Source organism: Panthera onca, chromosome C1, assembly GCF_046562875.1.
Source record: "Panthera onca isolate mPanOnc1 chromosome C1, mPanOnc1 haplotype 2, whole genome shotgun sequence".
In the NCBI taxonomy this organism is placed as follows: Eukaryota; Metazoa; Chordata; class Mammalia; order Carnivora; family Felidae; genus Panthera; species Panthera onca.
The window spans coordinates 135,470,324-135,496,155 of NC_138346.1; the positions used below are offsets into that span (position 1 = coordinate 135,470,324).

Here is a 25,832-nt window from a genome sequence, read left to right on the forward strand (position 1 = left end):
AAATTTTCTTAATACAATTTTGTATATGTAATACAAACAAAAAACACTGTTTTCAAAAAAAGGGCTCAGAATAAAAGAAAAATCCATAAGAAAACCTACAAAAATATTAACATGGTTCTCTCAGCTATTGGAACTATGAGTACTTTTTTTCCCTTATCCTTTTCTATACCAAATTTCTTGTCAATAGAATTGTTTCCGTTATTAAAAAAATACTTTTAAATTCACAATTTTCACTAAATTCTTCAGCCTCTTCTCTCAATAGCCACAGCATGTTCCTGTTCTACGTGAAAACTGGCTATCCTATGAGGGCACTGTTCCCCCTACAGCGAGCGCTGTTTTGTCTCCCACACTCCGTGTAATACGGGAGTTTATGGTGAGGTAAACATCCTCCTTGTTTATCACTTCCACTTCTAGATCTTTGCTCCTCTTACTTCCCCCACCCCCCCCCCCCCCCCCGCCACCAAAATATAGTTCCTTTAAGACCCAGGCCATCAGATTATTCACCTTCTCTCCATCTTGACTACCAGTGCTACGATCCTGGATAGGTCCCCTTGGTCGCTAAAAAGTGTAGTCATGGGCTTATTCTCTTTCCACCTCTACCTTTTTCATTACTCTTAGTTTAAATACCCAGGTGGGCAAGCCATCCAGCACACCTGGCCTCTATATGATGGGTTTATCCTGGATCCACCTCTACAGTCATACCCTACACCTGCACATCCCAAGTTCAAGCCTCTCACAACCTGAGCCTCCCCTGCTCACTGCACTCACCCTCCTACCAGAGCTCCAACCCGCTAACAATCTCACTTTTTCGTCTCTTTTTCAGCATCTATTACCACCTTTAAATCTTCATTTCCCACCTCTGTAATACCTGCCGTGCTTCTTTCTCACTCTGTCAGTACTCGTCTGACAAAACCCCAAACCAGATGAATCTGGCTGTCTATCCCACACTTTTGACCAAGTAGCTGAGCAAGACTAGAGAAAAACACACTATGCTGGTTGTTTTTGCTTTAAATTCAGGACCCCAAACTTCAGAGTGGGCCCTTGGTGCTGCCAGGCAATCACACTGCTCCCCTTTACAGCAAAAAGCCTTAAAAGGGAGTTGACTACAGGGGCTACCTCCATTTCTTTCCTCCCCAGTCTCTCTTGAAGCTCCTCTGAACAGGCTTTCCTTCTCATTACCCTTCTGAGTGTCTTGTCTAAGTTACCAATCATCAGTCACAGCAGCACATAACAGGGCTGATCACTCCTTCCTGTTTGAAACACTTTCTTCACAGGGCTCCTAAGACGATGTTCATTTGCATCTCTCCTCCCATCTCCCTGGCCACTCCACTTTCCACTCCTTTAGCTGGAGTTACCTCCTGTGCTCCACCTTCCAGGGTTCAGTCCTCAGACCTCCTCTTCTCTTTACCAGTTCTCATTCTCTGGGAAAACTCATCTGATCTCATGGTTTAAAGTACCATTCATAAGCAGCTGACACCCAAAGCTATATCTTCCATGCTCACCTCCTCCCCAAACTCTAGATACTCTACCGCTCTGCCCTGAACATTGCACTTTAGCGACACTGCCCTTCTCACTGCTCCTTACACACGTCAGGCGGGTTCCCACTGTACTGGTTTACCTGAAGTTCCCTCTACCAAGAATAATCTTCCTCTGATCAGAACCCTGACCCTCTCCTTCGCTTGTAAGGTCTCTGTTCAAATGTTACTTTATGCAGGACTTTCCAAGCCCTTCTAAAATAGCAACCCCTTCCCCTGGTTCATAGAACTCACCCCGGTAAGATATTACATTATCTATTTGTATGTTCACCTGCTTTATTGACTAGAACCCCTATTAGAACATAAGCTCCATAAGGTTGGGCATTTGCCTATGGTGTTTACTGTCTAAAACATTTACTGAATGATGTTAAGATATGTTAAAGTTTTCTGCTTTATCTCCAAGAGATGAGATTATGAGAACATTTCAATAGATAGGTTGCACATTTCAGTAGTACTTGAGTTTTTCAATCAAATCACTTGTGTCATCAGAACAAAGGAAACAAATAAAAATGTTAAAGTTTAACAATGAGAAAGAATCAAATTATATGAATTTGAGACTATATATTTTAAACTAGTGAGAAAAAGTTTTATAAACATATCAGTAGAACTTAGATAAGAATGATATATATATAGACTTTATATTGAAAGCCAACTGTAGCTGATTGGTTGTGGCTGCTTGAAACACTATATTGAAAGGGACCCTGAAGCTAAAGTGGGTTCTGCAGAAAAGAAGGATGTTTTCCAGAAAAATGGCAGGGGCGGGAATTGTGATTCCTGCCAGATAAACGCCACTCCATGACTTTAACTCTTTATGTGTACTGTTTTCAATTCTTTGTATTTAGCTCAGATCTCCCGAGAATTCCTTATTTGTACATCCATTGCCTATTTGAGATCTCTTTACAATGGTCTAATGAGAGATCTCAACTCAGTCACAAGCCAAACAGAACTTTTGGTCTGCAGTGCTCTTCAAAAAAACCCAAACAGACATTACTCTTCCCTTAGTCCTTCCTCTTTCATAAGGACATCTTCATTCACTAGGTTGCTAATGTAGAAACTCTAAGAATTATCCTTGATTCCTCCCTCACTTAACCATGCCCTAAACATTCATATCCATAAGCAAATCCTATTAGCTCTAAGCCCAAAGCATTTTCTAATTTTATCTGTATCTCTCCAACTCCTAGATGAGTACCTCAGACCAAGCCACCATGGTCCCTCATTTTATTGACACTAATAGCTTTCTAGTTGGCCTGCCTTTTTGTACTCTTGCCCCCTGATAACCCATTACCTACACATCAGCCAAAGTAGTTTTTTAAAATACAAATCAAATAATAATGTCACTTCCCTATGGTTTCTCACTGCAGTTAAAATAAAACCCAAACTCCTATCCTGGCTCATTTTCCTAGGCCTATCTCTCCCAACTTTATCTCAAACCACTTTCCTCTTACTCCCTATGCTTCAAGTCATATTGGCTAACATTGTTTTCACTACAGGGCTTTTATACTAGCTGTTCCTTACAGAACGCTCTTCCTCTGACAGGCTTTCTTGTGACATTCAGATCTCAGTTTAAATGCTACCTCTTCAGAAGACTTCCTTTATCACTCAATCTAAAGTAGCAAGCCAATCACTATCATCTTATCTTAACTCTCTGCACACTACAAATAACTACTTGATGTTTGTGTAGTTTATTTATTAATTTGTTTGTTGTCTCTCTCTCTCTCCAACTATAATGTAAGATACTGTGAAACAGTATCTTATTACCACTCTGATGAGAGGGCCTATTTAATAAATATTTGTTGAAAAAGGATTTGTGCAATTTTGCTTTGTTTTGGTTTTAGCATATATTTACTTTGTGGGACAGCACAAGTGGGGGTGGAGCAGAGAGAAGGGGACAGAGGCTCTGAAGTGGCCTCTGCACTGATAGGCTGACAGGAGTGAGCACAATGTGGGGGCTCGAACCCATGAACCATGAGATTATGCATGACCTGAGCCAAAGTCAGATGCCTAACTGACTGAGCCACCCAGGTGCCCCTGATTTGTGCAGTTGTTTTTAATGTGTTATATTTCAGTAAAAAAAGTTGTGTGTATGTATTTGTTTATTCATATCTGTTGGCTAACGGAATGGGAATAGAACTAAGTAAGAATTCCCTATTTGGGAACAGAGAAAGTAATTCTCCAAGGTTGAAGAAACATGAATTTATTTTGATTCAAATCCAAAATAGACAAACTTTTAAAAACCTGGCAGAGTCTGGTACTGACTTTACAACAATGACAAAACAATTTGCCCTCACAGAGCTTAAGAAAGAATAAACAGGCTATTTCAACTTGTTGAGTCAATGCAGTGAAAGGAACAGTCAAAGGTGGTACAGGTAGGCATATTTAACTCAGCCTGGGAGGTGGACAATCCCGAAATCCTTCCTGAAGGAAGTGCAGTTTAAAACTGAAATCTGATCTGAAGGATGAGCAGTTGTGATGGATGTACTTGCGGGGGAGAGGGAGACAGGTACTCAGCATAAGAGTATTTTGGAGAAAGGAAATATAGTCAAAGCACAGAATCCAGACAGCTCATAACATATTTTCAGGAAATTGAAAGTAACTTGCTGTGGCTGGAGAGCAGAATATAAATTGAGAAAGGGTTAGAGAAAGACTGAGAAGTAAACAGGCTATCAAGATGCCCCACTGAGGAGTTTGGACTTTATCCTGAGGGTAAGAAAGCACCACTGAAGAATTTAAAGCAAGATAATATTTCCATGCACCAGAATCTTCATTTAAGAAAGATCATTGTGGGAGCACCTAGGTGGCTCAGTCGGTTAAGCTTCTGACTCTTCATTTCAGCTCCGGTCATTATCTCACACTTTATGAGACTGAGCCCCAAGAGTTGGGCTCCATGCTGAGTATGGAATGTGCTTGGGATTCTCTCTCTCTGCCCCTCTCCTACTCTCTCTCTCTCTCTCAAAATAAATGAATAAGAAAGAAAGAAAGAAAGAAAGAAAGATAGATCACTGTGGCCACAGGATGGAGAAGAGTATAGAGGGAGACAGAGAAGCCAACCTCTTCGAAGTAATAATTGATAGGAGAATTAGGATAGTAATAATGTAGCCAAAAAGAAGCAATTATTAAGATCCTACTCTAGGAAGTATTAAAAGCCACTAAAACTTATAATACAAAACAAAATGAACATACAAATAGAGAGATACAGATATAAGTTACCAAATCTATCAGTAGTTAAGTTTCATAGAATTATGTGACATACCAGCTGAACTTTCAAGGAAGTATAGTTAAGATTTCCAAAGATGAAAAAACTTCTGAACTTTATAAAAGACTTTTACATAACAGAGTTGCTTCCTGGTACAAATAATTTGAAGAAATGTAAAAAATAAGCTGCATATTTAAAATCTATATCCTTTTTTTTTTTTTTAATTTTTTTTTTTTAACGTTTATTTATTTTTGAGACAGAGAGAGACAGAGCATGAACAGGGGAGGGTCAGAGAGAGGGAGACACAGAATCTGAAACAGGCTCCAGGCTCTGAGCTGTCAGCACAGAGCCCGACGCGGGGATTAAACTCACAGACCTCGAGATCATGACCTGAGCTGAAGTCGGCCACTTAACCGACTGAGCCACCCAGGCGCCCCTATATCCTTTTTTTAAGGCAAGAACTTCAAAATTAATATTTATGACTAATTTACAATATTATAATTCCATCATAATTAGGTATATTCTATTCAACCGCAAGCTATAAAAATCATAGTCTGTCCTCTAGTGATCATTAGAAACCAAGTTTTACCAGCAGTAAAATTATTACGGATAAATAAAACAAAAATAGTCAAATCAAGGTATATGTATATATAATTACTAAATATATTAAACAATTCAAGACTGAAATAAAGGCACATATTATTCCATTATTCTGATAAAAATTAAACAAATAATAAAATGTATTTCAGAGTGAGATAAATCTGAGATATTACACAATCTAATTTAGCAAATATTTACTGAGAATTCACACACACACACACACACACACACACACTTTTACATATACATTAGAAAAATGGTAGGCAATAAACAACTAAGAGACAGATCCTTCCTAAAGAATTTTATAAGTTTAATAGGGAGACAGATATATGTATACCTCAATAAGCATTTTTATAAGACTTCGGCAATGATAAGATGACTTTATGAATTAAATAGCTGTGAAGAGACTTTAACATCCTTTTGCATCTGATAACATAAGATATAGAATCAGATTCTAAGTATAGCTAAAACATTTTATATTTTCAATGTTCTACTCTACAGATAGAATATTGGATTTAAAAAAATTACTACTAAGTTGAATTACAAGCCAAAAAGATTAATTGCTAAATACCCAAAAGAAATGTCAAAACCTAGGCAAGACATAAATGGCAAACAGAAAAAAATAGGAAGATGAGAAGAGAAATAATCTACATCGGAGTTTGTTAACAGCCAAAGAGAAACCAATATAATAACAATTTGTCTTTTAGATCTGTAATTTAAGTAGCACACTAATCACCTCTCATTTTAATATCTGAAAGTAATGTATAACACTTACCTTACAACTATAAGCATGGCTATCAGGATTGAACAGATAGGATCTGCTATCATCAGACCAAAATTTTGCATCATGATGGCAGAGGCAATTACACCAATACTCCCAAGTGTATCCGCCAGAATGTGTAAAAATACACCTGAAACAAAGCATAATTAAAATCAAAACAGTATCTTCTGATCAATGAAAAATACAAATATTTCTTAAAACTATATTCTTCAATATATATATAAAAAACTAAATACCAATTAGAAAATCGGGATGAATGTAGATTCATTGTTTAGTAGTGAATAATAGGGAATTGAAATAATCTTCACTTTTTCAAATCACCAGGGGTTAAAATAGCTGATTCATAAATCATACTTGTTTTTCATGATTCTTAGTATTTTGGTACAACATAAATGAAGAACAGAAACAAGTTGATTTTAAGCACATTCATCTCTGGTTAAGAGAGTCCATATATTAATTAACAATTTTTTAGAAAAAAATTGCATTAGGCTGAAAGAATTGTTCAAGTAGCATTGTTTACAACTAGGAATACATGTACACACAGAGCCCTCTGCTGGTAATTAAAATTATTACTACTTGAGACAAGAATTTCCTTTGGATCGTAACTTTACAAATCCCGACATACTTACTTATTAATTATCCTGAGGGTTTTGTTACCTAAAACTACACATTAAGCTCAAACCTGATGTGGAAGAAAGTAGAGATCTGAATATTTTAAAGTAAATATATTTTTTAAACTTTCAATAAATAAAAACTAGATTGGTAGGATACTGATATTCTAACCGTTCAAGAACCTAGATATAATATTGTGACATTGTGATTTATAATAAGAAATACATATTTGGCCTTCATCCCTGTTTCTAGAAAAGCCCTGGAACTTCCCAAGTGCCAGCAACAAAGGTGTCTCTTGTTAATGTTAACATACTTTTGGACCCCACCTGTGGATGGGGGCTGGCTGCCAGGAGAGCCAATCTGTCCTGTGATCAGAGGATTGGAACTTCCAGTCCCAAGCCACTGACCTCTGACCTCCAGGTATCAGAGAATTGCTTGCTGGTATGAGAGTATATTCTTCATTCTTCCACAGGAATTGTGCACAGAATCTTAGTTGGAGGTCAGATGTGGGATCAGAACCAGAACCCACTTCTAAATGTTAACATGTAATAATTGACATTTGATTATTAAACTATTAAAAAGTATCAAGAGGTAAGTTTAACATACATTATTTCTTAAAAAGACTAACAAAACAATAAGTTATTCAACATTTAGATCTTTAATAAGTAAAATTTACTGTACAGCAAAACACTGTTCTTGAAACAAGCTTAAACCATGTTACTAAAAATAGAACATTTTAAAATAGCATTTGCTCTATCTGAAAAGAAATACTTAATATGTAAAAAGCATATGTCTACATTAGAAATACTCATTCTACTTCTTTATTATTCACTGGACAATTGAAGGCAAATCATTTATTTTTTAGGTATATACCATAGATTTATTAAACTTGAAAACACTTTCTAATAATTTAAAAACAGACTATTACTGAGTCCAATCAAATCTTAATGTGCTATAGGAAAATATGCTTCAATTCATTGACTACTGTATAATTTTACATCAAGTATTATACCAAATATAATTCATCCCTCAATACTTAATATATACTTTTGCATTCATATATAGACCTTTATAACTACTCTTCAAAAAGCTAATGGTTCTATTTCCCATAACGAAAATATTATGCCAAAGCATACTCATAGAAAAAAAAATCTGTTGCTCTAGGGTGTTTCAAATAGCAAAGAATTTAATAAGTGTCGAGCCCACCTTAGGTTAAAAAAAAAAAAAAATGGAGAAAAGTGTCCATCAAAGTAGATTGAAGGTACCTAAGCTTCAAAACTCTTACGTGACATGTGATGTCAAGCCTTTATATTCTTTAATTAGTGTCTTAGTAGGATCAGATGTAAAAATGACTCTAAATACTAAAAGGAAAAAAAAAAAGTATCATTTGTTCTTGATTTCTCTTCCACTAAAAAGTCCCTGACTACATCTTATGTTCTGACCTAAAAACTGGCTTTTTTTTTAATGTTTACTTATTTTTGAGACAGAGAGAAAGACAGAGTGTGAGTGGGGGAGAAAGAGGGAGACACAGAATCTGAAGCAGGATCCAGGCTCTGTGCTATCAGCAGAGAGCCCAATGCGGGGCTCGAACTCACGAGCTGTGAGATCATAACCTGAGCCGAAGTGGGACACCCAACTGACTGAGCCATCCAGGCGCCACAAAACTGACTTTATTAGGAAGTGTCATGAATTTCCTAAGCCCTTCTTTGTAGTGACTGTTTCAAGAAGAATAATCACTAAAGAGAGAAATCTAAACTAGTATGTTTAACTTATATAAGAGTTGAAAGCCTTAGAAGACCTGGTAGGATACTGAAATGTTAACTGTCCAAGAATATAGAAAGCCAGAGTTCATACTGAAGAAGCTGCAAATAACCAAAAAACTTGGTTATGTCAGTTTTCATGTGTGAGTAGCCACACGGAAACTTTTAATGCCAGTTATCTCTATCCTTCAGCTATCTACTGGGCTGCGGCAGCCATTGGAAATTGATGGATACTCAGAAAATATAAAGTAATTTTCCTAACAGCTTGTATAAAAGATAATTAGGAAGGCAAATCTAACCTCCCTTCCCTCAACTTGTGATGATTTCCAAAACTAAAAATAAACCCATATTATCAAGGCTAATTTATAGCATTGGATATAGATGCATTACATATGCATGATTACAAGCTATTTCAGCAAATGCTGTTCTAAACCAATTCTATATATTTTGCAAATGGAAAACTAGTGACTAGAAGACACATTTAAGCCTCCTGAAATAAACTCCTCAGTATGAAGGAGCATATTCGCAGTGAAAAAATAAAAAGCAAGAGCTCTATCAAGAAATAGTGAAGAAAAAAAGGTGCAGTAGAGATTGGATCACGAGCTATTGAGAAAGTCAGATTGAAGTCAAAAGTTACTAAAAGCAGGAAGGTGGGGAGCTGGGAATTTGGAAATTTTGACAATGAAGTCTAAATGGAAACTCAGAGCCAAAGATTGGCTCACATCTCAAAAACAAACTATCATAGTTCATAGACAAAATTGATTTTCTCTGCCTTGTAAAATTTTGTAAGGTATCATCATTTGATGCCCATGAATATGACAAAGGTCTCACTGTGCATTACATGCATATTTTAATATAACAGAGTTAAGTTTTTAGAGCAGTTTCACATTCATAGCAAAACTGAATGGAAGGTACAGATTTCCCATACACCCCTGTATTGGGCATAACATTCCAAATTGTCAAAATTCCCCAGCAGAGTAGTAAGTACATTTGTTACAACTGATGAAACTACACTGACATGTCATTATCATTCAAAGTCCAACTACATTAGGGTTCATTCTTAGTGTTATACATTCTAAGGGTTTAGATGCATTACATTTTTTCCTCTAAATTTTTCCACAACGTAAATACATACTGAATACTGAATTTGGAAAAAATATTTAATCATCCTATGAAGGCAAATATATTACTATGGTGTTACTATAGCCATTGGCATGGGTATAATTTATAGTTAACCACTAAATATTAAAAAAAAAATTTTTTTAACGTTATTTATTATTGAGAGATGGAGAAACACAGAGCATGAGCAGGGGAGGAGTAGAGAGAGGTAGAATCCAAAGCAGGCTCCAGGATCCAAGCTGTCAGCACAGAGCCCGACACAGGGCTCAAAGTCACAAACTGCGAGATCATGACCTGAGCTGAAGTCGGTCACCCAACCAACTGAGCCACCCAGGTGCCCCTACAGTACTAAATATTTTAATCTTCTTATTAAATCTAAGAAAATAGGCAAAAGTAACAGTTAAAAGAATATCTGCTAATATACCTAATAGTATATATTTTAAAAATCAGAAGAAAAGCTAATATTTTAGACACAAATATTACATTATAGACTTTTCTTAAAGGAAATTTCCAGATAGATCAACACAATGAAACCCATTTCATAAAACAGAAATATACAAATTGCTTGTCATACCTTGTAAAATCTGTCTGCTGGGTCCTGTTGTTTCTTTTAAAGAGGGACCATCTGTAGAGAGTTAAGTTAAATTATTTTAAAATATATCTTCAATTCCTGATTCAACTTTTGCAATTCAGAGAACTTTTCATTCAAGTATATCATGAAGGATGCATGACTATACAGCCACATCAGACCTACAAAATTATTTTTTTTAATTTAATGTAGTAACTGAATGGAGATAGACATGGGCATTTTAAAAATACACAGTATTTAGGTCATTATTATATTAAGCAATCTAGTAAAAGACAGTAAATTAAAAACATTGTGAAAGTCTTCTACTACTCGTAACATACCTTATACTACAGCTTGCTACACTAATATTACAACTGGAAAACTCAGACAAAACAAATCTACTGCTTGAAGTTACAAGAAGTCGAAGTAATGAAGCCAGGACAGCACCCAGGATAACTGGACTGTGGCAAACGATAGTTTTCTAACAGCTTCTAAATGGATGTGGCAAGCTTTTCACAGAGAAGAGATAAAAATACTTTTTCATTAAGACTTTATGATGAAAAAAATTTAAAAATACTGTAATTTCTATACTTAGATACTCTGAAGATACTAAAGCAGAAAATATAGGTAAACAATCAGCAATATTGAGATCATGAGGAGGACTGATAAGCCTTCTGATCATGTCTAACAGAAAGCTTGTCTGGGGTCATGGTTCTTGGCCCATAGTACCTAAGAGCTGACATATCCTTACTACAGCTTTGATAGAGACTGTAACAATGCTTCAGAAAAGGCATAAAAGCCTAAAGCTGCACAATGATTTCTGTCTGGATATGGCACTGCTATGATGGCAGAAAGATGCAGCCACCTTAAAAAATCATGCTGACAGTCAAAAGTGTTGACTATTCCAAAACTCCAGCTCCCTAATCAAGGCAAGGGATTTGTCTATAGGTAGTAGGTCTAGATAAGGACAGTAATTTTTGACATAATTATTTGGAAGGGTATATAATACTATACTAATATAATGGCTATGTAAAACAATTAACTCCCATCTATGTAAAATCTGACAGTACTTCTGGACATAAAATTTGTTATCTGTGGTAGAGACTGGGTAGTTGTTTATCACCCACTTCTTTGGTAAACAACTAAACTACATTTCCCAGGTTCCATTGAGTTATGTGATGTATGTGACTGAGTATTAAACAAAGAAATATGAGAGGTAAACCATTTCCAGGCTTGTAAGAATGTCCCCTGCCTCCAAAAAAGAATGTCCCACATGATCTTCTATGTAGTTTATCTCCAGGTAGATGCAGAGAATCCATGGGAGGATTCCAAAGGTCAGGAATCCCAGAAATGAAAGGAACCTGGATCTCTAGACTGAATGAGAAACAGTATCCATCCTCTTTTACCCCATCAACCCAAGAGCAAGATATAAACTTTTACTGCTTGAGTCACTGAGACATGAGTAGTTAAAGCAAGCAAGTTAAAAACCAGCTAGCTTTACTGACAGTAAGCATTCCAAAAAATATGAGGCTCACAGTATTTCCCAGTGAGACTATAATGTCTCTCACAGGCAAAATGGAATCATGGCCCTATTACCTTCATATCCTGAGGATATGAAGGCAGAAATAATAGTCAAGAGAAGATTTTAAAGTCAGATTTCCTTGTGTTTGAAGCCTAGCATTTCCTTTTACTAGTTACTATGATATCCATGTGCCATGATGTCCTATAAATTCTTCTTTGCCACTTACGTTCTCCCCTTGGCAAAAAAAAAAAAAAAAAAAAAAAAAAAAAAAAAAAAGGCTACCTTTCACCTATTTAGAATCTTACTACAGTGCATTGCCAAAGGCATAAATAAAAAAAATTCTAGAGCAACAAACAAGTGGTGAATTGCAAATATTGGTGTTAATATCAGAAAAGTAATAACTGTAGATACTACCTAGCAAATCCTTTTGTAAGCAACGTGATTTCCAATTCTTTACTTTTTAATAAAATGTAGGGATTAGCTAATGAAACTGCCAATTTATAGATCATCAAAAATAATTTTTGATAATAGATCATTGTGTAATTTTTGGAATGTAATTATTTAAAAATAAAATTTTAATGTTTGTTTATTGAGAGAGAGAGACAGTGCGAGCAGGGGAGGACAGAGAGAGAGGGAGACACAGAATCCGAAGCAGGCTCCAGGCTCTGAACTATCAGCACAGAGCCTGATGCGGGGCTCAAATCCACAAACATGAGATCACAACCTGAGCTGAAGTCAGACACTTAACCGACTGAGCCACCCAGGCAACCCTGGAATGTAATTCTGAAGTGTCCAAAGAATAGACTGACTGCTACAAACAGAATTTCTTCTATTTAAAGTTTCTTAGTACTTACATTATAAAGCTAGAAAATAGGAACAGAACTATTGCCCAAACATGTTTTATGCTGATGTCATTTATCCATATACTAATTGAGAAACAAGGAGCTCAAATCATCTCATTAATATATGTATTTCAAGAAAAATATTGCTTTTTATGATTATGTATTATCAAAATTTTTAAAATACAATTATTTTGATTGACTTTTAGTAATAACCACAGTAACTCCATCCAAAATAAATGCCTAAATGCTAAGTCTTATGTTTCTAGTACATAAAAAATTTTAATTTATACACATTTTACTGCCAAGAACTATAATACGTGGTCAATTAATCACACAAATATAATCCATTAGTATAAAATTCTGGAATGAAAATAAAACTTCAAGGAGAAACAGGTTGTTATAAAATTTATAACTATTTACCTGTTTTTGCATGAGTGAGAGTGGGTCTCAAATCACTACGTTATTTAGAGTCCAATGAATATATTTCAGAGTAATACAGAAGTTTCATTCTAAATATTATCAATAAGATACCTGAAATCATATTCCTTGCCATTATTTAAACAAGTAATTTTTTAGGAATCATCTTACTGTGTGAGGAATACACAATGTTTCAAAATTATTACAGGATGCATGTAAGCAAAATCTTGGGAAAGCAAGGTTTTAAAACATACCAGTGTAAAATCAAGAACATAAGAGGGATGCCTGGGTGGCTCAGTCAGTTGAGCATCTGACTTTGGCTCAGGTCATGGTCTCACAACTCGTGGGTTCGAGCCCCGCGTCAGGCCCTGTGCTGATAGCTCAGAGCCTGGAGCCTGCTTCGGATTCTGTGTCTCCCTCTCTCTCTGCCCCTCCCCTGCTTGCACACTATCTCTCTCTCTCTCTCTCTCAAAGATAAATAAAAACATTTTTAAAAATTTAAAAAAACAAAACAAAACATAAGAATCAACAAGTGTTGGCAAGGATGTGGAGAAAAAGGAACCTTGGTGAATTGTTGTTGGGAATGCAAACTGGTGCAGCCACTGTGGAAAACAGAATGGAGGTTCCTCAAAATTCAAAAACAGAACTACCACGTGATCCAGTAATTGCACTACTATTTATCCAAAAAAAAAAAAAAAAACCAAACCACTAATTCGAAAGGATGTATGTATCTGTATGTTTACTGCAGCATTATTTACAACAAATTATGGAAGGAGCCCAAGTGTCCATTGATAGGTGAATACATAAAGAAGATGTAGTATATATATACATACAATGGAATATTATTCAGCCATAAAAAGGATTGAAAACTTGGCATTTGCAACATGGATGGATCTAGAAAGCATAATGCTAAGTAAAGTAAATCAGTCAGAGAAAGACAAATAACATAGGATTTCACTCATATGTGGAATTTAAGAAACAAAACAAATAACCCAATAAAAAAAAAAGAGACACACCAAAAAGCAGACTAAACTCTAACTAGAGAACAAACTGATGTTATCAGAGAGGAGGTGGGGGTGGAGGACGGGTAAAATAGATAAAGGGGATTAAGAGTTCATTTATCTTGATGAGCACTGAGTAATATATGGAATTGTTAAATCACTGTATTTATTGTACACCTGAAAATAATTTAACATTGTATGTTAAGTATACTGGAATTAAAATACAAATAAATAAATAAATAAATACTAAATAAAACATACCAGTGTAATAGTACAAAAATATAGCAAATTTTAGAGACTGAAAAATTAGGGACTTAATATTCAATCTCTAAGAACTTTTTAAATTATCAAATCAAAAGTTTGAGGATGCTATGTGGCAAGTACAGATAATACTTAAGCATATAACTTGTTATCAGAGCAGCTTATATTAATCTATACTCTGAAATTTCACAGATAAATTATTTAAAATATAATTTAAAAATAAAAATTAAGTTGATAAATACCTTATAACTTAATACCCAATGCTATATGTTAGCACACAAGATTTCTAAGAGAACAAGGAGGCAAATCAAAAATTCTGCAATGAAAATGAAAAAAAATTGAAAACCCTTATAAGCCCACATATAGCACAAAAGGCTTTATCATATTTTTAAAAAATGATTTTCATTTGCTAAAAAACAATTGTTTCTGATTCACTGACACTCATTTAAAATAGTGGCACATAGTACAATATATTCACTGAAAAAAAAGCTATATACACTGCATTATATTGAGTTAGTTTCATCATATACTAAAAATGAACTAGCTCTGTGAACCATTTAGTCCGATTCATTAGAAAGGAAGTTGATTACAAGACCCTTTCAAGAGACTATTTCAATGAAAAGAGTAATCTACACAAAATCTCTGTGTATTTGGAAGGCTATCCATTTGAAAATCTTCTGGCTGTACTCACCATGAGAATGAAAGTGTCCATGTCCATGAGCATGATCATGGCTATGTGAAGCACCATGTTTCAAATCATGACTATGGCAATGATCTCCATGGCCATGTGCCTGATCCAGAACACCATTAAAAAGGGAATGACTGTGTCCATGGCCTAAAAAGTAGTTAGAACAAAAGGTATATAAACATATACTACATAAATGATTACAATAACACTGATATTAGTGAAAAGAACTAGCTCTAAAAAGAGATTTAATTAAATAAACATTTACTTGCAAGAAGTGTTACAGTGTTAAAACAATACTGAGTTCCTCCTACCATGGAGTACAGGAAGGAAATAAAAGTACAGAGGCAAGTGGTAGACTTTACTGATGATGAAAGTAAGTGAGGAGTACACAGAAATATTTAAAGAGATTACAGATAATGTTATTCATTCATACAAGAGGAACACACTATGTTATAGGCACTGTTCTAGGCACTGGGGATAAAGTGGTGAAGAGCACAGACAAAAATCTTGGCTAAAACTTTGCAAAGTACCACTACATATACTCACAAAGATAAGACAAAAGGTATGCATATGGTCATTTGAGGCAGAGAAGCTGCTGTATTTGTTCAAAGGATCAGTAGGAGCACCTGAGTGGCTCAGTTAAACGTCCGACTTTGGCTCAGGTCATGATCTCACAGTTCGTGGGTTCCAGCCCTGAGTCAGGCTCTGTGCTGACAGCTCAGAGCCTGGAGCCTGCTTCAGATTCTGTGTTTCCCTCTTGCTTTGCCCCTCCCCTGCTCGGGCTCTGTCTCTCTCTCTCTCAAAAATAAGTAAACATTAAAAAAAGTTTTTTTAATAAGAAAAAAAAAAGGATCAGTAAAACTACATTATAGCAAGTAGAATCCTTAGAAAAAAAACAAAATAATGCAGAATCCTCTCTCCATAGCAGACCTAAAACTACTGAACCATCAAAGAAATGTCTTACACAAGCTATTGCAAAGCACATAAGAACACTGGATGTTACTCAATTCAAAAATAACACTAATATTCACAAAAATCTTAAATACCAGTAAACCAAATCCAGCATCGCATTACATGGAAAATCACGAATAATGGGGAGATCAACTCCCAAAATGGTGGAGAGAGGATACTGGCAAATTAGTTCTCTCTCTAAAACAATAAGAATACAAGGGACACATCTAAAAATCAACATCAGAACTCTAGCAACTAACCAAAACCACAAAATGAACTAAAAAGCACCCATCCAAGAAGAAACTACCAAACCTCAGTAGGACTAGAGAGTTTCTACTGTTTTTACTTGGGGCTACTCCCATTTCACCTCCTGCCCTAGCTCAGCTGAAAGCAGCCAAAAAAAGCCAGCAGCACTGTAGACAATGGAGAGATCGGATTTCTTCCAGAGCTCTATGAAAGCACCATCTCCAGAGCACAGTCAGTATTTTGTACAAACTTGCAATTCTTTAGAAAGATCTCTATCCTCAATGTGGTGACTATTAGACTCAGAGGTCAGCTCTAAAAATTTAAAAGCCACACGCTGCAGGAAAGCCATTAGTCCAAGAAAGTCATGCAACAAGAGAAACCAACAGTATCAGCAACAACAAACTTTGAAGGGAGAGGTTGAAGTAATGATACCAGAGTCATTATAATACAAAATGTCCAGTTTTCAACAACAACAAAAATTATAAGACATGCAAAGAAAGAGGAAAGTATGCCACACACACATGAAAAAATGCAACCAACAGAATATGTTCCTCAAGGGGACCCATATTTTGGGCTTAATAGACAAAGACTTTAAACCAGCCATTATAAATATGTTCAAAGAAATAAAGAAATCCATTATCTAAAGACTGAAAGTGTAACAATGATGACTCACCAAATAGAAAATATCAATGACGAGAAATTATAAAAAAGAACCAAACAAAAACTCTGGAGTGAAAAAATACAATAACTGAAATAAAATATTTACTAGAAGTGCTCAACAACAGAGTTGAGCTACAATAATGCAAACCTGAACATGGATCAACAGAGGTTTTCCACTCTGGTTTTCCAACAGAGCAGAAAAAAAGAAAATGAAGAAAAATAAACAGCCTTAGAGACCTTGATGTGTGGAAACATCAAGTGTACCAAATTAAGCATAAAAAGAATCTCAAAAAAAGAAAAGAAAGTAGGAGACAGAAAAAAAATTTGATGAAAACTATTAACCACACATTCAAAAAACTTAGGAAAATCCAAAGAATATCCAAAGAATAAACTCAAATGGAACCATATCTAGAACCACCATAGTCAAATTGATGAATGCCAAAGAGACACTGAAAGTTGGAGACCAGGATAAAAAACAACTTACCATGTATAAAGAAACCTGCATAAGATTAACTGGGGACTTCTCCACAAAAACCATGGAAGTCAAAAGCCAGTGGGACGACAAAATCAGAATGTTAGAAAAAGACTCAACTAAGACATCTAAATTCACCTCTCCTTTAAAAATAAAGGACATATAAGACATTGCCACATCAACAAAAACACTACCTGCCAATGAGATAAAAGAACACTAAACAGTAATTCAAATACACATAGAGAATTAAAGAGCATTGGTAAAGGCAATTATAAAAGAGGATGAATGTATTTTTAAATTGGTGACTCATTTCTACTGTAGGTTTTAAGAGACAACTGCATAAAGTAATAATTATAAAACCGTACTGATGGGCTTACAACATAAAAATACGTAATTTGTGTGACAATAATAGTACAAGGAAGGCGGGCGAACGTGGAGGTGTATTGGAGCAAAGGTTTTGTGTATTACTAAATTACTATTAATCTGAACTAAATCATTTTAAATTAAGATACTACTTGTAATCCTCAGGGGAACAATTAAGAAAATATTCAAAACTATACAGTAAAAGAAACAACAGAATTAAAAAGTACATTAGAAAGTATCCATTTAAAAAATAAGAGAGTAACAAGAAAACAAGTAACAAAAAACCAAGGAGTAACAAAAAGGACTGAAGATACAGAAAACAAATATTAAAATGGCAGATGTAAATCCTACCTTAGTAATTACATGCAAATTGTTTAAATATCCTAATTGAAAGGCAGAGATAGAATTGATTAAAACAAATATGATCTAGTTATATTCTGTCTATAAGAGATACACGTTAGACTCAGACACAAGCTGAAAGTAAAAAGAAAGAAAAATACACCATGCAAGCAGTAAAAAAAAAAAAAAAAAAAAAAGAGAGAGAGAGAGAGCAGGGGAGAGCTGGAATGGTTATCATAATATCAGACAAAATAAACTGTAAGCCAAAAGTTATTGTGAGACAAAAACAACATCACATAAAAACATGTTCAATCTATCAGGAAGATATAATGATTATAAACATATTGCACTGAACAATATAGCTCCAAAATACATGAAGCAAAAAATAATTAACTGAAAAAATATACAATTGAATAATTACAGTTGGAAACTTAAATACCTACTTTCAATAATAAATAGACAACTAAGCAGAAGAACAAAAAAACCCCAGAAGGTTAAACAACTATAAACAAATTACACCTAACATCTGAAGAACAGAAGAATACATATTCTCCTCAAGTGCACATGGAACACTGTCCACAGAGACCAAATGCTAGGTGATAAAACAAGACTTAATAAATTGAAAAAAACCCTGAAATCATATAAAGTGTGTCATCTGATCACAATGGAATTAAATTAGATATCAATGACAAAAGAAAATCAAAAGTAACACTCTTAAATAGCTAATGAGTCAAAGAAGAAATCAAAAAGGAAATTGAAAAATACTTTGAGGGGTTCCTGGGTGGCTCAGCCTGTTGAGCATCTGACTTTGGCTCAGGTCATGATCTCACAGTTGGTGAATTTGAGCCCCACATCGGGCTCTGTGCTGACAGCTTGGAGCCTGGAGCCTGTTTCAGAGTCTGTGTCTCCCTTACTCTTTGCACTTCCCCTGCTCATGTTCAGTTTCTCTCTCTCAAAAATAAACATTGAAAAAAAAAGAAAAATACTTTGAGATGAACAAAAATGAAAACATGACCTGCCAAACTTATGGATCATATTTCAGCAATGCTTAGAAAAAAAATTGGCTATGCTAAAAACAACAAAAAAACAAAAAACAAAAACAAAAACAACCAAAAAACCCTCAAATTAATAATCTCATTTTCCACCTTAAGAAATTAAAAAAAAAAATAAAGGCAAAGCATAAGGACATAAAAGTATTAAAGCAGAAATAAAATTTAATATAGAGAGAAAAACAATGGGAAAAAAAATCAATAAAACCAAAAGGGCACTCTTTAAAAAAAAAAAATCAACAAAATTGATAAACCTTTAACTGAACTAATCAAGAAAAAAAAAAATGACAGAAGGCACAAATTACTAAAACTGGTAAAGAAAGGTCTTCACTGCTGACCTTATGGAAATAAAATAATTTTTTTAAAAAAACATACTATAAACAAGTAAACAAAGAAGATAATTTGGATGAAATGGACAACAAATGCACAAATGACCATTGCTAGAAATGTACACACTACTGAAACTGACTCAAGAAGAAATAAAAATGTGAACAAACCTATAGTAAGCAAAAAATAAATAAATAAAATAAAATAAGAATTTAAAACCTGAAAAAGAAAAGCCCAGGCTTTTGAATTCTGCCACTTATGAATTCTGCCAAACATTCTGTACTCTTCCCCACCAATTCCCTTAAAAATAAATAAGTAAATAGAAGAGGAGCACCTGGGTGGCTCAGTCGGTTGAGCATTTAACTCTTGATTTTGGGTCAGGTCATGATCCCAGGGTGGTGTGACAGAGCCCTGCATCAGGCTCCATGCAGTGTGGAGCCTGCTTAAGATTCTCTCTCTCCCTCCCTCCCTCCCTCCTTCCCTCTGCCCCTCTTCCCTGCTCGTGCTCTTTCTCTCTCTAAAATAAAAATAAATAGAAAAGAGAACATTTCCCAACTCATTACATAAGAGCAGCATTACCCTGATACCCTGCAAACTACAGACTAAAAATTCCTTAAGAATATAGACACAGTGTCTTTAACAAAATACTAGCAAACCAAATAAAGCAATACATAAAAAAGATAAATCATGGCCAATGAGATTTATCCTAAGAATGCAAAGGTGGTTTAATACCCAAAAATCAAGCAATGTAATATGCCATATTAAAAGGATAAAGGATAAAAACCAACTATCATCTCAAAAAGTGAAGAAGTTGTGACAAAGCCCAGTACCCTTTCATGATAAAAACACCTAGTAAACTAGGAATAGAAATAAACTTCCTCACAGCAAACACAGCTAACAGCATATTTAATGAAGAAAGATTGAATGCTTTCATCCTAAAATCAGGAAAAAGACAAGAATGTACTCTCTTACCACTTCTATTTAACATTGTACCGAATGATCTACCAGGGCAATTAAGCAAGAGAAAAAAAAAATTTTTTAAAGGCATTCATATGGAAAGGAAGGAGCAAATTATCTCTATTTACAGATGACAGGACACTAAAAAATTCTACAGAATCCACTAAAAACCTATTAGAATACGGAACAATTTCAGCAATGTGCCAAGACACAAGATCAGTATACAAAAATGAACTGTATCCTTATACATCAGTAAAGAACAATATAAAAATGAAATTAAGAAAACAATCACACTTATACTACCTACAACAAAAAAAGAAAGCCTAACTGTAAAGTTAAGTGTGAAACATGTACGCTAATAACTATAAAACATGTTGAAAGAAATTAAAGAAGCTATAAATAAATGTGAAGGCATCCCATGTTCATGGACCAGAAGACTTACCATTGTTAAGATGACAATACTCTTCAAATTCATCTACAGATTCAATACAATTTCTATAAAAATCCCAACCGTCTTTTTTTTTTTTTTTTTTTTTTTTGCAGAAATCGACAAGCTGATCTTAAAATTTATATGGAAACGCAAGAGGGGATCCAAAATAAGTAAAATAATCTTAAAAAAAGAAAAAAGCTGGATAACTCACATGTTCCAATTTCAAAACCTACCTCAAATGTACATTAAACAAGACAGTAGGGTACTGGCATAAGGATAGACATATAGATCAATGAAAAAGAACTGAGAGTCCAGAATACTCTCACATTTATAGTCAACTGATTGTTGACAAGTGTGCCAACACAATTCGATGGGGGGAAAATAATCTTTTTAACATGGTGCTGAGACAACCAGATATCTATATATAAGAAAATGATATTGGACCCATACCTCACATGATATACAAAAATTGACTGAAAATGGATCACACACCCAAATGTAGACCAAAATATAGACACAAAATTTAAGGATGGTTCCTTATGAGAAATCTATCAATGTAATTACAAATTTTAAATTAACTAAGGAAGAAAAAATGATTACTTCAATAGATGCAGGAATAAAAAGTAATAACTTGATAAGACAGTTTCATCAGAAATAGACCATAAACATCAGACCAAATGATAAAACTTTAGTAGCATTCTTCATTAAATCAATGAAGAATGCATATTAAAATATGCTGATGTTTACATTTTCCTCTGGAGATTCTGATAAAAATGTTCTGTGATTAAACCCGGGCATTAAGGTTTTTTTTTTTTAAGTTACTCAGGTGACTATCCACGTTGACACAAGGATACAAACTTTAAGTATATCTAATCAACACTGTGCTAGGGGTCCTGGCTATACAATAAGACAAGAGGAATAATAATTTCTATTCTTAATAGTAATAAAAACATTCAACTACTTAAAAATAAACTCATCAAAAAATACAAAGATCTTTATTAAAATAGCTAAGATAATTTAGTAAAAGACATAAAAAAATTTTATGCATTCCCAATCAAAATCCCAAAAAGATTTTTCATACAACTTGATAAGCTGATGAAAAAACCAAATGGGCAAGACAGGCCCAAACAATTTTAAAAGGTAACTTAATATAGGCTAAAAGTGTTGTTTTACATCAATGGGGTAAAAGGCAGGTTAATAATTGGTGCTTGGAAAACCTGCTTATTCACACTGGAAATAAATAGTTAAGTCCTAACTCACCCTACCACAAAAACAAATTACATATAGATGAAGGAACAAAATGGATTGGGAAAAAACCCCTAAATTTTAACGGTATTAAAATATGAGACATGTTTATGACTCAGAAAATGGAAATTTCTCAAAGTAGAAAACATACCAGAAAAAAATGTAAGACAGAAAAACTAAGACTATATCAAAATTAAGAACACCTACATAAAAGTTTAAAGATAAGCCATAGATTGGGAAAAGATGTTTGCAACACATAAAACAAATGATTAGTATACAAAATATATAAAAATTATTAAACATGGATTAGCAAGAAGAGGATAGAAAAACAAGCAGAAATAAATAGACAGTTCAAGAGGATAAACTTGAATGTCCTAAAACCATACAGAAAGATTTTCAACCTCACTACTAAACAAGAAATAACAAATAAAATGAGATATCATTTTTATCAAACTATTAGCAAAACAGTCTTAAACCCATAATAATAAGTTTTGTGTTTTTTTAAATTTTCTTTTAAGTTTATTTATTTGTTTTGAAAGAGAATGTGCACAAGCACAAGCCGGGGAGAGGCAGACAGAGAAGGAGAGAATCCCAAGCAGACTCTGTGCTACCAGCATAGAGCCTGATGTGGGGCTCAATCTCCTGACCATGAGATCATGACTTGAGCTGAAATCAAGAGTAGGATGCTTAACAGACTGAGCCATCCAGGAGCTCCAAACGTAATAATAAGTTTTGATATGAGTGGAAGGAAGTTAGTACTGACATTCATTGCTGGGATAAATGTGAATGATAGTAATTTTGAGGGCAATTTGCTATTGTCTACTGAAACTAAAAACTGTATTTCCTGTGTTCCAGCAACTCTACTTATACTCCAGCACAGTGCAATTCAAAGAACTTTCTGTGACAATGGAAATGATCTGTATCTGCTGTCCAATATGGTAGCCCTATGTGGCTACTGAGCACTTAAAATGTCACTAGTGTAACTGAAGAAGTGAATTTTTAATTTTATTAAATTTAATTAACCATAATTTAAATTTAAATAGCCACATGTGACTAATGGCTACTATATGGGACAGCAAAACTCTGGAAAAACAACTGCATATGTTCACAAGGATACGTTTCATATGGAAATGACTTACAGTCTACATACAGAAGACCAGTTAAATAAGCCACGGTATCCCACACCATGGAGTTTTATGTGTCAACAAGAGAAGGCCAACTGATACATACCAAATAGAAGGATCTCAAAGACAGACTGTATAATAAATTTCATAGCCACATGTACTGTAATTTTTAGTAACTAGATTGGTTTTATTGTTTCTAATGTTTATTTGTTGGTTTTATATAAATGGTGTCCACGGCTACAGAGGTGTGGAAGCATCCATAACCAAACTTGATTATGTGTAACTCTGAGATGGCACTGAGATGGAGACACATGGAGAAGTGGGAGTGATGGTTCAAGACATTAATAAGTGTCTATTAACATATTATTTCTGTTGTTAAAAATCAACATAGGGGTTCCTGGGTGGCTCAGTCGGTTAAGCATCAGACTCTTGATTTTGGCTCAGGTCATGATCTCACGGTTCGTGAAATAGAGCCCCACATCGGGTTCTGCATTGACAAGGCGGAGCCTGCCTAGGATTCTCTTCTCTCCCTCTCTCTCTCTGCCCCTCCTCCACTCATGCTTGCTCTCTCTCTCTCTCTCTGTGTCAAAATAAATAAACTTAAAAAAAAACCAACATAGACTTTAACTTTAAAATGTATCAATTTTCAAAAGTGATAATTATGATGAAAAGAGAAAATGAAGAAACAAAGCGTTCTAACCATCGTACCAGAGCCATGAGAATGTCCATGACCTCCATGCTTGAAAACAAATATTCCTATTAGGTTTACCACAAACCCAAGAATTGAAACAAGAAGCAGTCTCTCATGGTGTACATCTGGAGGGGCTAATGCTCTCTGGAAAACACATAATACAAACAAACAGCATTGATATAATTTTTGAGTGATCAACTGGTAAAAACAAAAAGCAATCTTTAAAAATTTTTATTTTCAGAATTAAAAGTACTCTATAAATATATACCAAAACAGTTTCTAGAAAAAAAAATAGCACTCACATACTGCAGACAAGGTAGTAATTACTATTTTTAAATATACACCAATATTTAAAAGCATGACTATTTGGTCTAAAAACCATCCCTTTTTGGTATCATAAAATACTGCCATTCATTTCAGGTTCATTGATCTTTCAATTTTCTCTTTATATTTCTTTAATATGCCAAATATTACAAGTTCACTGACAAAATTCTCGGATTTGTTTAAGAACTCTTCCCAGCTGACCTCACTACCCAGACCGTGCCTTTACTTTTCACAGTGTCTATAATTCATTCATAGCTTATAAAGCACTATCATTTAATGGTTTTCAATTTCAAGTAGTTTCACATATATTTAATTTTTCCACTATTTTGTAAGCTCCTCTTACATATTTTACCTAATCTAAGACTGTCCTCAATAATACTTAATAACAGTGTGAAGACAGCTTTATACATGTATCTTTAGTTCATAAACATTTTCATTGCAGAAATGTAATTTACTGACTCTAATCATTATCTACAATACCTCAACTCCTTCTGAGAAAATAAAAAAAGCAGTGAAGATCAAAAACAGGCCATTGACAAAGCCAGCCAGAACTTCCGCTCTAACATACCTAAAGAAGAGCAAAGTAAACAAATGAATTATTATTTCTTAAAAATCAAATCATACATTTATATACATTCAGAGATTCTAAACCATATTATATGGTTAAAAGCAGCCAGCAAAGTCCTAGTATTTATAGTATAGTATGCTTTATTCTATATATACTGTAGAAATGAGGAAATGACTTTAATTATTATGAATTATGTATAATAGCAAAATGCCATAAACCACATCCATCTCTACAAGCCAATCAAAAGACCTTCTTCGAGTAAGTACGTTTAGAAAGACCCTGCACAGAAACATAAATTTCAAGTTGCCCCTGGAGAAGGAAAAATTGGACTGGACAAGGAGGCAAAGAAGGAAGGATCTAAGAAATAAAAAGTAGGAGCAAAGGACTTTTCTGAAAGAGGGGTTTAATAACTTATTTGCTTCTTTTCTAAAAACTCCTTATACTTTTTGTTTTATAACTTTCAGTTTTGAAATCTTTGGAAAATGGAACTTTGATCTGAAGGAAAACACAATCATCCTAGAGCCAACTTAAGATTTACATTCCTAATCACTCTTTTCTAAGATTAATACATTTAACAAAAACTTTTCAATCGCCTATTTTTAGAATCAATCCTGGCTTCACATAATTTTAATTAAACTATTTTTTAAATGCCTGCCTTTTTCTCTATGGACTTCTGAAGCTTTCTGCTTACTACCTGCATGAAGCATCAGGGAAAGATTCTATTTTTCTGTTAACGTATATGTGGCTTAGGTAAAGTCATTAGAAACTTCAACTTGGCAGTTTTACATGTCCTAACTTGATTCAAAGGGTGCTGAGAGCAGTTAATCACTATGGTCCTTAAATAATATAATAGGAACATCAAAAATTCTGCTTTTCCTAGCTTTGTCAACTTCTAGATTATACAAGCTTTACTGTAAAAAACATTTTTAAAGAGAACAAACTATTTAAAATGTACTCGTTTCAGGGGAACCTGGGTGGCTCAGTCAGTTGAGTGTCCGACTTTGGCTCAGGCCATGATCTCACAGTTTTGAGTTCGAGCCCCACATCGGGCTCTGTTTTGACAGCTCAGAGCCTGGAGCCTGCTTGGGATTGATTCTATGTCTCCCTCTTCCTCTGCCCCTCCCCAGCTCATGCTCTGTCTCTCTCACAAAAATAATTAAACATTAAAAACATGTACTCATTGCAGT

At 34.5% G+C, this 25,832-nt stretch overlaps 1 protein-coding gene across 2 annotated transcripts in view; it reads right to left on the minus strand.

Moving 5' to 3' along the window:
* Window positions 1–25,832, minus strand: part of SLC30A7 (solute carrier family 30 member 7) — an 80,559-nt gene that overhangs the window by 37,703 nt on the left and 17,024 nt on the right. For both annotated transcript variants that reach the window (XM_060623136.3, XM_060623135.3), the window contains 5 exons: window positions 24,558–24,645; window positions 23,771–23,897; window positions 14,903–15,046; window positions 10,175–10,225; window positions 6,104–6,239 (listed from right to left, as the gene is read on the minus strand). In XM_060623136.3, coding sequence (XP_060479119.1) covers window positions 6,104–6,239; window positions 10,175–10,225; window positions 14,903–15,046; window positions 23,771–23,897; window positions 24,558–24,645 — 546 coding nt within the window. The remainder of the gene's footprint in view (window positions 1–6,103; window positions 6,240–10,174; window positions 10,226–14,902; window positions 15,047–23,770; window positions 23,898–24,557; window positions 24,646–25,832) is intronic.